This window comes from Neophocaena asiaeorientalis, unplaced genomic scaffold (assembly GCF_003031525.2).
Source record: "Neophocaena asiaeorientalis asiaeorientalis breed wild unplaced genomic scaffold, Neophocaena_asiaeorientalis_V1.1 scaffold671, whole genome shotgun sequence".
NCBI lineage: Eukaryota > Metazoa > Chordata > Mammalia > Artiodactyla > Phocoenidae > Neophocaena > Neophocaena asiaeorientalis.
In genome coordinates, this window is record NW_020175533.1 from 2,681,288 (window position 1) to 2,695,193 (window position 13,906).

Genomic DNA, 13,906 nt, shown 5'->3' on the forward strand with positions numbered 1-13,906 from the left:
ATAAAACTCCAAGCTCTAGGCTAATGTTTTGCTCATTCCACCCTATGGTAATTTTAATGAGAAACAGATTTTCAAACTCCCTGTTTCCATCAGAAAATCCAGCAGTGCCACAGAAGTGTTTTAGAATTGCAGTCTTCTCTAAAAAGGTAATGTTAAGGGTAACATCCATACAATACTGCAGCAACGGCTGGAGTCCAGGTAACTTACAGGACTCCTTTGTGAGAAATTACATTTGTAAGGGCAGCCTGTATTTTGTCCAAACCATATAGATGTTATACAGTAAAGTGAGGAGAATGCCTTTTTGCATTTTGTGGTGCATAAAGTTTCTCAAAGGAGTCTAAGCTATGTCCAGTATTCAGCTGGTATTTGGTGGACACACACCATTTAATAACAGGACCGATCTCAACGTGTTGTAAGGATTCAATGAAAACAAAGGCAAACTTTAAAAAGCTAGGACCTCCAGAGAGCATACAAATGGCTTTTTTGGGTAAATTACTTATTGAAGTATAACATGCGGGCAGAAACTGCAAAAATCATAAATGTACAGCTCCATGAATTTTCACAACGTGTAAACTATTTTTTAAAAGATTCTGGAAAAAGGATTATTCTTCCGTTCATTGGATTCATTTGAAGTGAGGATCACAGGCGTTTGAAATAGATGACATCATCTCTAAGCAGAGACGCGAGGCGACTTGGGGCGGGATGTGGAGGCTTGACGTCGTCGCGCAGCAGCTTCCTTTCCCCGCCCACTTTTCTCGCCTGAATAGGTCGTCACTTTAACACGCACCTAGGTGAACCCGGAAGCAAACTGCCCAAACAACCAAACCAAGGACAAGGGCGGGGCGGGCCCTCAATAGGCGCCTGCACACTGGCTAAAGTGAGGCAAAATGCCGGGCTTTGGGGGGCGGGGCTCCTGGCAACAGCACACCGTGCGCGTGCGCAGAGGCGACCTCCACCCTGTGCCAGGTGGGGGGGGGGGTAGGGTCCCGTGGCGCCCTCTGGGCCTGCGCCCGGGCGCAAGGTGGGGCCGCAGGCGCCCGCATTCTGGGGTGTGCGCAAGGGTAGGGGGCAACGGTCAGCTGTCACCCGGAGGCGGGTGGTGGAGGGATGGCGATGGCCTCTGGATCCTCGGACTTGGCCGGCTCCGCAGCGCCCCCGCCTGGTGGGGGAGCCCAAGCGGCAGCTGAGGAGGAAGAGCGAGAGGTGGTGCGGGTCCGAGTCAAGGTGAGGCTGGCGGCCCGTCGTCCAGCCCGCCCCGAGCTCCCGGGGGAAGGGAAGGCGGTGGCTGTCCTAGGCTGGAGGGCGGGACCTGAGAATTGGGGTGTTACGTGAGGGGCGAGGCTTGAGGGCAGAGTGATGGTGGCGTGAGTGGAGGGTGGGGGAGAGGCTGGACCTGGGAATGCGAGGGCAGGGCATGGGGCGTGAGGACTGCAAATGAAAAGGTAGAGGCCTCTGGAATGGATGGGTGGAGATTGTGGGTAGAGAGGAGGGGCTATAGGGCTGGAGGAGGGGCCTTAATAGTTGAGTGGGGCCTTGAGAAATGAGGGAGGCTGTTGCTGTCTGAAAAGGAGCCTCTGACATCAGTCAACATATGTGTTGAGAGTGCACTTTTGTGCAAGTCCCCACCCTGGATGAGCGGACATACTCGTCGGGGAGACAAACAGCTCAGTAAATGAGATGCTTCAGACACTGGTAGATGTCATGGGGAAATAACGAAAAAGGTTCGGAACTAGGGAGTTACTTTAGCCAAGGTCGTACAGGGAAATCCCCAGAGAGGTACTGAAGGAGCAGAGACGCAAATAAAAAGGAGTCAGGCATGTGCATATCAGGGGGGAAGAGTGTTCTAGATAGAGGGAACAGCAAGGGCAAAGGCTGGGAGGTGGGGATGAGCTTGGCATGTTCCCTTAGGTTCCCATGTTGCTGGAGCCCAGAGAGTGAGGGGAAGAGTGGTAGGAGGTGAATCGGAGAGGTAAGAGAGGGGCAGATTGTGAAGGGCCTTTGGCATGTACTCTTGAGTAAGAAAGCTGTTGCAGTAGTTCCAGCAGGCAGTCAGTGATGGTGGCTCAGACTAGGGTGGTGGCACTGGTGGTGATGAGAAGAGGGTAGATTCTGGTGAGAAGTAAACAGATCACTTCAGTGTAATAGAGGAAGCTCAAAGGTAGAGGTTTGGGAGTTCAGAAAAGAGAAGATGCCTGAGCTGTGAGTGAGCCAGCTGAAGAAAGTGGGAAGGACGTACCAGACTGGGGGATCTGCATAAGCAAAGGCCTGGAGCCAGAATGTATTCAGAGTATAACTTCCAGGAGTTTGGTAGTACCAGAGTGTAAAGTTCAAAAAAGCTGACTGGAGAGAGGCTGGCTGGGGTCCTATAGGCCCACCTGTTGGGGATCCTGGGGTTCCCTTTGAAGAGATTTAAGCAGGGGAGTGTTGTAGATAGATGTGCTAGATTGGTTGCAGCGCGGAGGACTGGTTTAGTGAGGGCCAGACTGGACATGGTGATCCAGGCAACCATCATTGAGGGGATGTAGAAGAAGGATTGGGTGCCTGGACTATTGCAGTAGCCCCCTCACTGGAACACTCCTTTCTCCTTTGTCCCCCACAGACTGTTCACAGAGCAGCCAGAAGGATCCTGTTAAATCCTGAGTCAGACCACATCCCTCCTCTGCTCAGAACCCTCCCAAGCCTCCCCCACCCTCCATTCAGAGCAAAAACAACAGTTCTCCCCATGGCTCAGAACTCCCGCCTTGATCTGGTCCCTGCTACTCACTCCATGTCAGCATGATGATGTGACCCCTGATGGCCTACCCCTGTCTTCTCTCCCCAGAAATGTGAGAGCTTCTTGCCACCTGAGTTTCGCTCTTTTGCTGTGGACCCCCAGATCACCTCACTCGATGTGTTACAGCACATCCTCATCCGAGCCTTTGACTTGAACGGGTGAGTAACGGGATGCTGGGGAAAGCCAGTGGGCCACCCACCTCGACAGCGGTTGTTTGGCATTTTTCTTGTTGTTGTTTGGTAAAGGGGGAGGTTGTTTTCTTGTTATTATTACTATTATTATTATTATTGAAATAATCCCACAGTGAACAAACAGCCACATACATATCTTGGAATATTTGGGGAAATCTAGTCATAGGAGTAATATTGCTGAGTTAAACGGTGTATGCTTTTTTAAAACTTCAACAGATGTTTCCAAAATGTTCTCCAGGTAGGTATTACCAATTTACGGTCTCACCAGCAGCCCATAAAATTCCTGTTTCCCTCACACCCTCACAAACACTGGCTACTAGAAAACATTGGAAAATTTGCCAACCTGATAGATGAGGCAGGTGTGATGGTTATTTTGTTGTCGTTGTTATTTTGGACGAATGCACATGGTAACAAACTCAAATAATACAAAAGTGATGGGTATTTAGGATGTTTCCATGGTTACAATAGTTACCACACAACATACTTCTTTGCATAGTTGCACAGGTGTATCTGAAGAACAAATTCTTAGTTGTTATTTGACTTTTTGTGCATAAACATTTTTTGTTGTGAAATATAACAAACATACAGATTGCTTTTTTTTTTTATGCACGAGGCTGCTTTCTTCCCACTTCTGTCCCTCAGCTACTCTGTTACCCTCCCTAGAGGGGACCAGGTTACCAGTTCCCAATGTGCTCTCCAGATACAAGCCCGTGTGTATCTGCTTCTGTTTGTGAAACAAAATAGAAAAAAACGATCTGACCTCAGGCTGCCCGAAATCCTTGGCACAGTGCCCAGCACACAGTAGGAAGTTGTTTTCAAAACCATCTGTCCTCCTCGGCTTCTTTTGGAAACTGTCCCTGAGGCCTCCAGGGCACTGGGGCACTGAAAGATGCCATGTCTCCTCTGTCCAGGAAGAAGAATTTTGGTATCAGCTACCTGGGCCGGGATCGACTGGGGCAGGAAGCTTATCTCTCACTCCTGTCTGACTGGGACCTCAGCACGGCCTTCGCCACCGCCTCCAAACCTTACCTGCAGTTGCGTGTAGATATTCGGCCCACTGAGGATAGTGAGTACCTGGTGCCTCGCGGGCACTGCTCTGGGATGCCCCCCTTTCCCCGTGGGATGACTCCACTCCTCACAATGCACTCCCTCACAGTGGGCTAGGGAGCAAGGAATCCTGGGTCCAAATCCTGGCTTGGCCACTGGCCCTCAATTTCTTTATCTGTAAAGTAGAGATAAGGGTATCTTAGGGCCATCATGATGATTAAACAGGGAAATTCATGTAAAAAACCTGGAAAGGTGCATGGCTGCATAGTGAATGCTCAAAAAGTATTATCTCTAATAACAATAATGATCACATTTATTATAGCATATAATGTAGTAATATATAACTGTATAATGCAATATAATAATAGAGCTACAGTATTATATGTTTCAGTTATAATAATATTGTAAATATAACAATGCTGATTATAGTCATGGTAATTGTATTTATTCATTCACTCACCCTGCACTCATATTCATTTGTTTGTTCCTTTTATCTCTCAGCCACTTCCAGTCTTCTCATATTTGTTCCCCTAGTCTTACCTGTACTGGTCCCTGAGAGCCCACAGATAAATTAAGACACAGTCCCCAAAATTTGATTATGGAGCATACATTAGAAAATAATAGTGTGTCAGTGTTAAAGTTCCTGGGTATGGTAACGGTATCATGGTTATAGAAGGAAAATATCCTTGTTCTCGGGAAAAACACAGTTAAGTATTAAGGGGTAAAGCATCATGATATCTGCAAATAATTCAGCAAAAAAATATACAATGGAATATTACTCAGCCATAAAAAGAAACGAAATTGAGTTATTTGTAGTGAGGTGGATGGACCTAGAATCTGTCATACAGAGTGAAGTAAGTCAGAAAGAGAAAAACGAATACCGTATGCTAACACATATATATGGAATCTAAGGGGAAAAAAAAAGGTCATGAAGAACCTAGGGGTAAGACGGGGATAAAGACACAGACCTACTAGAGCATGGACTTGAGGATATGGGGAGGGGGAAGGATAAGCTGTGACAAAGTGAGAGAAAGGCATGGACATATACACACTACCAAACGTAAAACAGATAGCTAGTGGGAAGCAGCTGCATAGCACAGGGAGATCAGCTCGGTGCTTTGTGACCACCTAGAGGGGTGGGATAGGGAGGGTGGGAGGGAAGGAGACGCAAGAGGGGAAAGATATGGGAACATATGTATATGTATAACTGATTCACTTTGTTATAAAGCAGAAACTAACACACCATTGTAAAGCAATTATACTCCAATAAAGATGTTAAAAAAATAAAAAAAAAATTTAAATGTATATATATATGGAGAGAGCAAGATGAAGCAAATGTGGCAAAATGTGAACAGTTGGGGGAGCTAGATGAAGGACATGTGGATGGTCATTGAACCCGGGTCCCCTGCATTGGGGGCACAGAGTCTTAACTACCGAGCCACCAGGGAAGTCCTGAGGCATTTTATTGATGTCATAATAACATATAAATAGCTAACATGTGTCAAACACTTGGGGCCATTCTGCACACATAATGTTTATTCATTGGATTGTCAAAACAATTCTACAGGGTAGGGACAGTCGTTATCCCCATGTTATAAATGGGGAAACTGAGGCTCATGGAGGGGACAGGACTTGTCCATGTGACACAGACAGTAAGTGGAGGAGCAGGATTTGAACCCAGGTGGTGGCTGAACTGTCTTCAGAGTCCTTGCTTTTAACCATTTAACTCTACAAAATGTGGGGCTTGTTAAGAAAAAGAAACTAGAGAAAAAGATAGGCAGAGGGAGAGAGAGAGAAACAAGAGTCAGAGGGAAAGATAGTGACAGAGACAGGCAGAGAGACAAATGGGAAAAGACAGGTAGCCAGAAACACAGGAACCTCTGCACTGAGCAGCCCTATGTGCTACTATGTGTCAGTCACTTAGCTAAGTCCCCAAGCCTCCATTTCCTCACCTATAAAATAGACACAATAGCACTATTTCAGTAAAGAAATAAAATCTGCCCCACTAATAAACATGTGAAGAAAACCCCAACTGCACAAGAACTGAGAAGAATGCAAATTACACAGAGAGACACACACCCATCAGTTTGGCAAAAGGACATTTAAAAGTTATCTTTTTAAAGAGAATCAACTTTCCAGTTACTGATGAGTTAGTTCTGTTCCTACCATTGTCTTGTTTCCCAAACTCCTGCAAATACACGAGTTTGTTTCTGAATTCCTGATCCCCTTACACTGATCTCTTTGTTCAACCCTAAGCCAATTCTATGTTGTCTTAATCATGTAGCTTTATGATATGTTTTAATGTTCTCCTTTTAAAATTTTTTCTTGAATATTCTCACACACTTACTGTTCTTTTTTTAAAAATTATTTATTTTTTTTTTGTATGCGTTGGGTCTTGGTTGCTACGCACGGGCTTTCTCTAGTTGTGGCAAGTGGGGGCTACTCTTCATTGTGGTGCATGGGCTTCTCATTGTGGTGGCTTCTCTTGTTGCAGAGCATGGGCTCTAGGGTGCGTGAGCTTCAGTAGTTGTGGCACGCAGGCTCAGTAGTTGTAGCGCACAGGCTTAGTTGCTCCGTGGCATGTGGAATCTTCCCAGACCAGGGCTCGAACCCATGTCCCCTGCACTGGCAGGTGGATTCTTAACCACTGCACCACCAGGGAAGTCCCACTGTTCTTTTCATTTAATAGAATTAGCTTATCATTTCATTAAAATCCTGATGGGAATTTGATTGGAGCTGCTTTTTTTGGGGGGGCTGTGCCACACAGCTTGCAGGATCTTACTTAGTTCCCTGACCAGGAATGGAACCCAGTGAACCTGGGCCCACGGCAGTGAAAGTGCCAAGTCCTAACCAGTGGACCGCCAGAGAATTCCATGGAGTTGCATTTTTTAATGAAACTATTTTTTTTTTTTTTTAGCCGCACCACGTGGCTTGCGGTATCTTAGTTCCCCGACCAGGGACTGAACCCAGGCCCTCCACAGTGAAAGCACAGAGTCCTAACCACCGGACCGCCAGGGAATTCCCTAATGAAACTAATCTTTAATTATCCAGTAAATACATTCTCCTTATTATAAATAACGCTGAAGTCTCCTGGAACCAGTGTGCCTAATCTTTTTTTTTTAATTTATTTATTTTATTTATTTTATTTTTGGCTGCATCGGGTCTTCGTTGCTGCACGCAGGCTTTTCTATGGTTGCTGCAAGCAGGGGCTACTCTTTGTTGCAGTGCGCGGGCTTCTCATTGTGGTGGCTTCTCTTGTTGGGAGCACGGGCTCTGGGCTCACGGGCTTCAGTAGTTGTGGCACGCGGCCTCAGTAGTCGTGGCTCGTGGGCTCTAGAGCGCAGGCTCAGTAGTTGTAGCACCACGGGCTTAAGTGCCTAATCTTGTTCCCCTACCCTTTTGCCCTGCAGGAGCTACTTTGATCAGTTTGATGTATAACCTTACAGGTCCTTTATTTATTCACACACACATACACACAGACAAATTAATCTACATATAGAGATACGTAAGTGTATTCATATTTGTATATATACACAGACGGTATGTGTTTAACATTAATGGTATCATGCTATACATTAATAGGTAAGTAAGGGCTTCCCTGGTGGCGCAGTGGTTGAGAGTCCGCCTGCCGATGCAGGGGACACGGGTTCATGCCCCGGTCCGGGAAGATCCCACATGCCGCGGAGTGGCTGGGCCCGTGAGCCATGGCTGCTCAGCCTGCACGTCTGGAGCCTGTGCTCCGCAACGGGAGAGGCCACAAGTCCAATCGATGGAGCTGTTACAAATATTATTAATGGAATTCTTGGGATCGTGTTCATGACTGTGAAAGCAACAGGCATGTTGTGACCACTTAGATGGCCCAGTCCCTCTTTCAGGGAAGAAGTCAGTTTCTGTCACCTCTACAGTTGGAAGATTACCAAGCCTAGACCATCAACCAATCTGTGCATTTGTGATATGAATCCTCTTTCTGTCATATGTATTGCAGATACTTTTTTCCAAGCTTATCTTTTTGTTTTATGGCTTTGTTTATGGTGCTTTTCTGATCCTATCAAAAACTAAAATATGTATGCAGTCTTATACATATATCTGTCCTTTTCTTTATGATTTCTGAATTTCTCCTTACTTTGGAACATCCTCCCCATCCACAAGCTTATACAGATATTCTCTTACATTTTCTTCTAATATGCTTATTATTTTCTTTTCTACATATAAATCTCTGTCAGCATTGTGATTAGTAGACCTAGCTTTAAAAAAAAAATTCCAGACAAATAGGTATGTCAGCATCATTTATTAAATAACCACTTTTTCTACACTGATTTGAAATGCCACTTTTGTCGTGTACTGAGTTCCCATATGTCCTTGGATTTATTTCTGGGCTTTCTATATTGAATTCCACCAGTTGGCTCTGTTTGTCTCATGCTATGCTAACACCATATTTTTATCACAGTGGTTTTCTGATACATTTTAATAAGGCAAGCATTGCCTTCCTCCCACTATTCTTTTTTTTTGGGCTCTCCTTTTTCTTAACTATTCTTAAATGTGAATTCTTTCATATGAACCTTAAAATAATTTTATCCAGTTCCAGGAAAAAACCCACTACATCACTGATTGGCATTGCACAACATATATAATTTAGGATTTGGGAGGCTTGACAATTTTATGGTAAGGAGGTGCAGTATGTATAGTACATATTGTGTAATACTGCAAGAAGGGCCTGGGGCAGCACACCATAATGAAACGTGCATGTTTCTTCAGAGAAGTGTGTGCATATTCACACTTAGTGAGTTACATAAAGACCAGATAGGGTTTCCCTGATGGTGCAGTGGTTAAGAATCTGCCCGCCAATGCAGGGGACACGGGTTTGAGCCCTGGTCTGGGAAGATCCCACATGCCGCGGAGCAACTAAGCCCTTGCACCACAACTACTGAGCCCGTGCGCCACAACTGCTGAAGCCCACGCACCTAGAGCCCATGCTCTGCAACAAGAGAAGCCACTGCAGTGAGAAGCCCGCGCACCGCACCAAAGAGTGCTCACCACAGCTAGAGATAGCCCACGCACAGCAACGAACACCCAACGCAGCCAAAAATAAATAAATAAAGTAATTTATTTAAAAAAAAAGACTACATATAGTCACACGTCAGTTCAGATCCGGTTTTGCCACTAGATGAGTTTGGGCTTGTAGAAATCCTTTGTCCATTTTATTAACAGGTTCTTTCTTTCTTTTAAAAGTGAATATAGAATATCTCTCTTTTCCTGTCATGTGTTTTGTCTTTTATTTTTTTTTTAAACTCACTGAGTTATACACTTTATTTATTTTTTAATTTGGTTGCACCGAGTCTTAGTTGCGGCTCACAGGCTCCTCAGTTGCAGCATGTGAACTCTTAGTTGTGGCCTGCATGTGGGATCTAGTTCCCTGACCAGGGATCAAACTGGGGCCCCCTGCATTGGGAGCGCCGAGTCTTAGCCCCTGCGCCACCAGGGAAGTCCCATGTTTTTGGTGTTGAGCGGTGCTTTTTCTGATATTCACATGGCTGCTCTTGCTTTCTGCTTGTGTTTGCCAGGTATACCTTCATGTTTCTTCACTTTTTAACCTTTCTTTGTCACCTAGTTTTAGTATGTCTCTCACAAAATCTCCGTAGCTGGATTTATGCTTTTTTACACAATTGACAGTGAAATCTTTTGAGCACTTTTCCCCTCCGGTCTCCCCCACCCTCCGTAGCCCGTGAAATGGAAGCTTTGGAACACTTCTCATTCTCATCCTTCTCCTGCTCCCTAACCCTTAACTTCTGGGCTTTGCTCCAACAGTAATTTTTTCTCTTTTTGAATTCCAGTCTATCATTATCTTTTCTTTAGAGTCACTCGCTTATGTTTCAGGAATCCTAACGTAACAATGTTACAAACTCCCAGTCACAGTCTCTTTGTCATTTTATGTTTAACTGTATATATTAAAAACTTGTGGCCTGTCCCCATTTACCCTCCCTTTTGCCTTCCCCCACCCACCTTGAGCCCTTGTAGTCATTCAGTAGTCATTTCTTAGAGAACTTTGTTCTCCTCCAGTAAGGTGCATGCGTTAGATGTATGCTAATGATCAGAAACTTCAGTCGTGGTGGATACGTACTGGGTTGGCTGGATGTGGGACCCTTGGATCTCAGGCCTCTCTTGTCAGTACTCCGTGGGTGCTGCAAGCCACTGTCTTGCTTCCAGAGTTGTGGAACAGAAGCCCATCGGCAATCGGACCTTCTTTCAGTTGTAAGCAGCCTGTTCTTCATCTTTGGAAGCTGGCAAGAGTTTGTCTTCATTCTTAGAATGTGGGCACTTCGCCAGCAGGCGAATAGAGTTGGGGGAGCCCGTGGTCTGTGCTGTTCGTTGATTCATCCTACCTGAGACCTGCCGAGCCACTTCTTCATCTCAGGGACAGTTTCCTTCATATCTGGGTAATTCTGTCTCCACCTGACCCCTTTGCTCCTCCTGCATTTCTTAGGGTTTGCATTGTCAGGTCTCCTGGACTTGTCCTCCAGGTCTCTCTGCTTTCCTCTCAAATCATCAAGCTTTAGCTCTGTGCCTTGACAGGGGCTCCTCTCTTTGGTATTTCAGACCATTGGTGTGACCTTCTTTATTTTACCTGTTGAGTAGTGCAACCTTCTTTATTTTATGTGTTTTCATGTTTTAGAAAGCCCACTCTGGCAGCTGTTGGGAGAGGGTGCAGAGGGGCAAAGGGGAGGCAGGGACTGGTTGGGAGGCAGTTTCAGGTGAGAGGCGTGGTGTGAGCTGAGAGAAGAGGTGGAATTGAAGTGTGTTCTGCATGCAGAAGCTATGGAGCTTGGCGATGGTTTGGCCCTGGGAATTGAGAGAGTGGGAGGTGGCAAGGACATCTGTGAGGTGTGGGACTTAAGCAACTGAACAGGTAGAGACACTGTTCACTCACATGAGGAGCGGAGGAGGAGGTTATGTCTAGAGTGGATCTTGGGCTCCCCTTTTGGACCCCTTAGGTTTACAGTGCCCCATGGGACACCTAAGGAGAGGCAGTGACATCCACTTGTGGCCCAGGGTTTGCTTCCCCCTCAGCTCTGTGGGAGAAAGTACAGTGGACTTCATGGAAATGTTGCTTAGTGACGGCATTTGCCTGCAAATGACAATGGCTTGAACAAATCCCAGTTGATTTGTTTCGTATAATAGAGTTTGAAAGCTACTGGTCTTTGCTGTTGTCAGCTTAGCAGCTCTGTGGCGCCAGGGCCGACATCTCTTAAGTCTCTCGAACTTATTCAGGTGGCCACTGCTGGTTCAGCCACATGACATTTGAGGTGGGCAGAAAGGATGCAAGGGGGAGTAAAGAAGAGAGAGAAGGGACAGACTTCTGCTGATGTTCCAAGGGCCAGAATTGGGTAATATCAAGCATAGCATTGTTTCTTCTGTCTAACATGCATGGCATACCTGTTCTACAAATACTTTTGCTAAACTTTATCTGGGCCCTGGAGTAAGGTAAATGAGATTCACATCCCAGCCCTACCATTTCCTTGGCCACTTACTAACTGTTCCAAGCTGTTTGTCATGGTCTGCAAAATAAGAATGATAATGGTAATCTACACCAATTGTGGGAGGAAAACTAGCAGGAATATAAGATTAAAAGAGTTTGGGCTTTTGAGCTTTGGGCCTGGCCTTCAAATTTCGGTTCTTTCACCCACTTGCTGTGGGGCCTTGGGCAACTTCTAGTCCTGACTCTGCATGTTTCCACATAGAGTGGCGATAATAATAGTGCCTAACTTAGAGGATGGATGTGAATATTAAATGAGTTAATATTTGCAAAGGGCTCAGAACGCTTCCTGGCACTTAGCCGTATGGAAGTGTTGTCTACCGTTCTTATTGTTTATAATGACGTTAAGCCCTGTCACAGTGCCTGGCACATAGTAGGTGCTTGATAAATATTACCTTATATCATTAAAATACTATTAGAGTCTGCTCAGCCATTCTGTGAGACAGTTTCCACAAGAGGATTATTCATGGTTTTATTTTTTACGTGATTGGGATGACATGGGAAGGGAGAGTGGAGTGGCTCATTGCCCTGTGGGTGGCCTGGCTTTGGAGGGAGAGGAACCCGGCCCTGAGGTCTGGGGTTCTCATCCGCATTCTCATACGGCGTCATTCTGTGTGCCCAGGCCCGCTGCTGGAAGACTGGGACATAATCAGCCCCAAGGATGTCATTGGCTCCGACATGCTGCTGGCTGAGAAGCGGTCATCGCTGACGACAGCTGCCCTTCCCTTCACACAGTCCATCCTCTCTCAGGTGCTTTCAGGGAGCCACGGGGCCCAGCTGTGATTGGAGGGCAGGGCATCCCTGGCACCCCCGATTCCGAGCATGCCGGTTGGTACCTGCCCCTGGCCTGCCCAGCTGAGTGGTGGCCTCCCTCCCTCCTTCCTTCACAGGTGGGCCGCACCTTGTCCAAGGTCCAGCAGGTGCTGAGCTGGTCATATGGGGAAGACGTCAAGCCCTTCAAGCCTCCCCTAAGCGATGCGGAGTTTCACACATACCTGAACCACGAGGGCCAGCTCTCACGCCCCGAGGAGTTGCGCCTGCGGATCTACCATGGTGGTGTTGAGCCCTCCCTGCGAAAGGTGAGCCTTCTTGGTCACTCATTGGATCCATCACAGCAGTCATGAATAGCTCAAGAGACACATGCGGTGGGCCACACTCTCGGCGGATGGCGTGGAAGTATTCCAGCACAGCAGGCTTACCTTCAGGAGGGGCAGGCTTTTCCAAAGGAGGGCAGAGGCCCAGGGTGGCTGGGTGGTGATGGATCCACACGAGGGTGTGGCAGCTCATCTGTAGACCCTCAGCCTCATCCCTTTCATCCCTGGCCAGGTGGTGTGGAGGTACCTTCTGAACGTGTACCCAGACGGGCTGACAGGCCGTGAGCGGATGGACTACATGAAACGCAAGAGCCGCGAGTATGAGCAGCTCAAGAGCGAGTGGGCCCAGCGAGCGAGCCCCGAGGACCTGGAGTTCATCCGCAGCACGGTCCTCAAGGACGTGCTGCGTACCGACCGGGCCCACCCCTACTTCGCAGGGCCCGAGGACGGCCCACACCTGCGGGCTCTGCACGACCTGCTCACCACTTACGCCGTTACCCACCCACAGGTGTCCTACTGCCAGGGCATGAGCGACCTGGCCTCACCCATCCTTGCCGTCATGGACCACGAGGGCCATGCCTTTGTCTGCTTTTGTGGCATCATGAAGCGCCTTGCTGCGAACTTCCACCCTGATGGCCGCGCCATGGCCACCAAGTTCGCTCACCTCAAGCTGCTGCTGCGACACGCCGACCCTGACTTCTACCAGTACTTGCAGGAAGCCGGTGCTGACGACCTCTTCTTCTGTTACCGCTGGCTGCTGCTCGAGCTCAAGCGCGAGTTCGCCTTTGACGATGCTCTCCGCATGCTGGAGGTCACCTGGAGCTCACTGCCCCCCGACCCTCCCGAGCATGAGGTAGAGCTCGTGGGCCCCCCCAGCCTGGTGGCAGACACTGGCTTTGGGGGCCACAGGGGACGGCCCGTGCGGCAGAGGCACATGCTGAGGCCCGCCGGTGGAGGAGATGGTGCTTTTGAAGATGCTGTTGACCACTTGGCCACCACCAGCCAGGGGCCTGGTGGTGGAGGGCGTCTCCTGAGACAGGCCAGTCTGGATGACCTCCAGCAACTCAGGGATAACACAGGCCCCAGGAGGGACCTTCTGGTCCAGCTGCCCCACCCAGCTGCCCTCATCAGCTCCAAGTCTCTCTCTGAGCCCTTGCTGAACTCCTCAGACCCACTGCTTTCCTCCTCTTCCCACCCTGATTCCCCATCGTCTTCATCTCCGCCATCCACCCAGGACGCCTCTCCCACTGGTGACATGGCTGCAGGATCC

The 13,906-nt window shown here is 47.7% G+C and overlaps 1 protein-coding gene across 1 annotated transcript in view; it reads left to right on the top strand.

The window, feature by feature from the left end:
* Positions 1-1,043: 1,043 nt before the first annotated feature.
* TBC1D25 (TBC1 domain family member 25) overlaps positions 1,044-13,906 on the top strand; it is a 13,476-nt gene continuing 613 nt past the window's right edge. Inside the window, exons 1-6 of the mRNA XM_024769332.1 lie at positions 1,044-1,224; positions 2,822-2,931; positions 3,876-4,030; positions 12,165-12,292; positions 12,433-12,621; positions 12,869-13,905. Of these exons, the coding sequence (XP_024625100.1) occupies positions 1,108-1,224; positions 2,822-2,931; positions 3,876-4,030; positions 12,165-12,292; positions 12,433-12,621; positions 12,869-13,905 (1,736 nt within the window). The 5' untranslated portion in view covers positions 1,044-1,107. The remainder of the gene's footprint in view (positions 1,225-2,821; positions 2,932-3,875; positions 4,031-12,164; positions 12,293-12,432; positions 12,622-12,868; position 13,906) is intronic.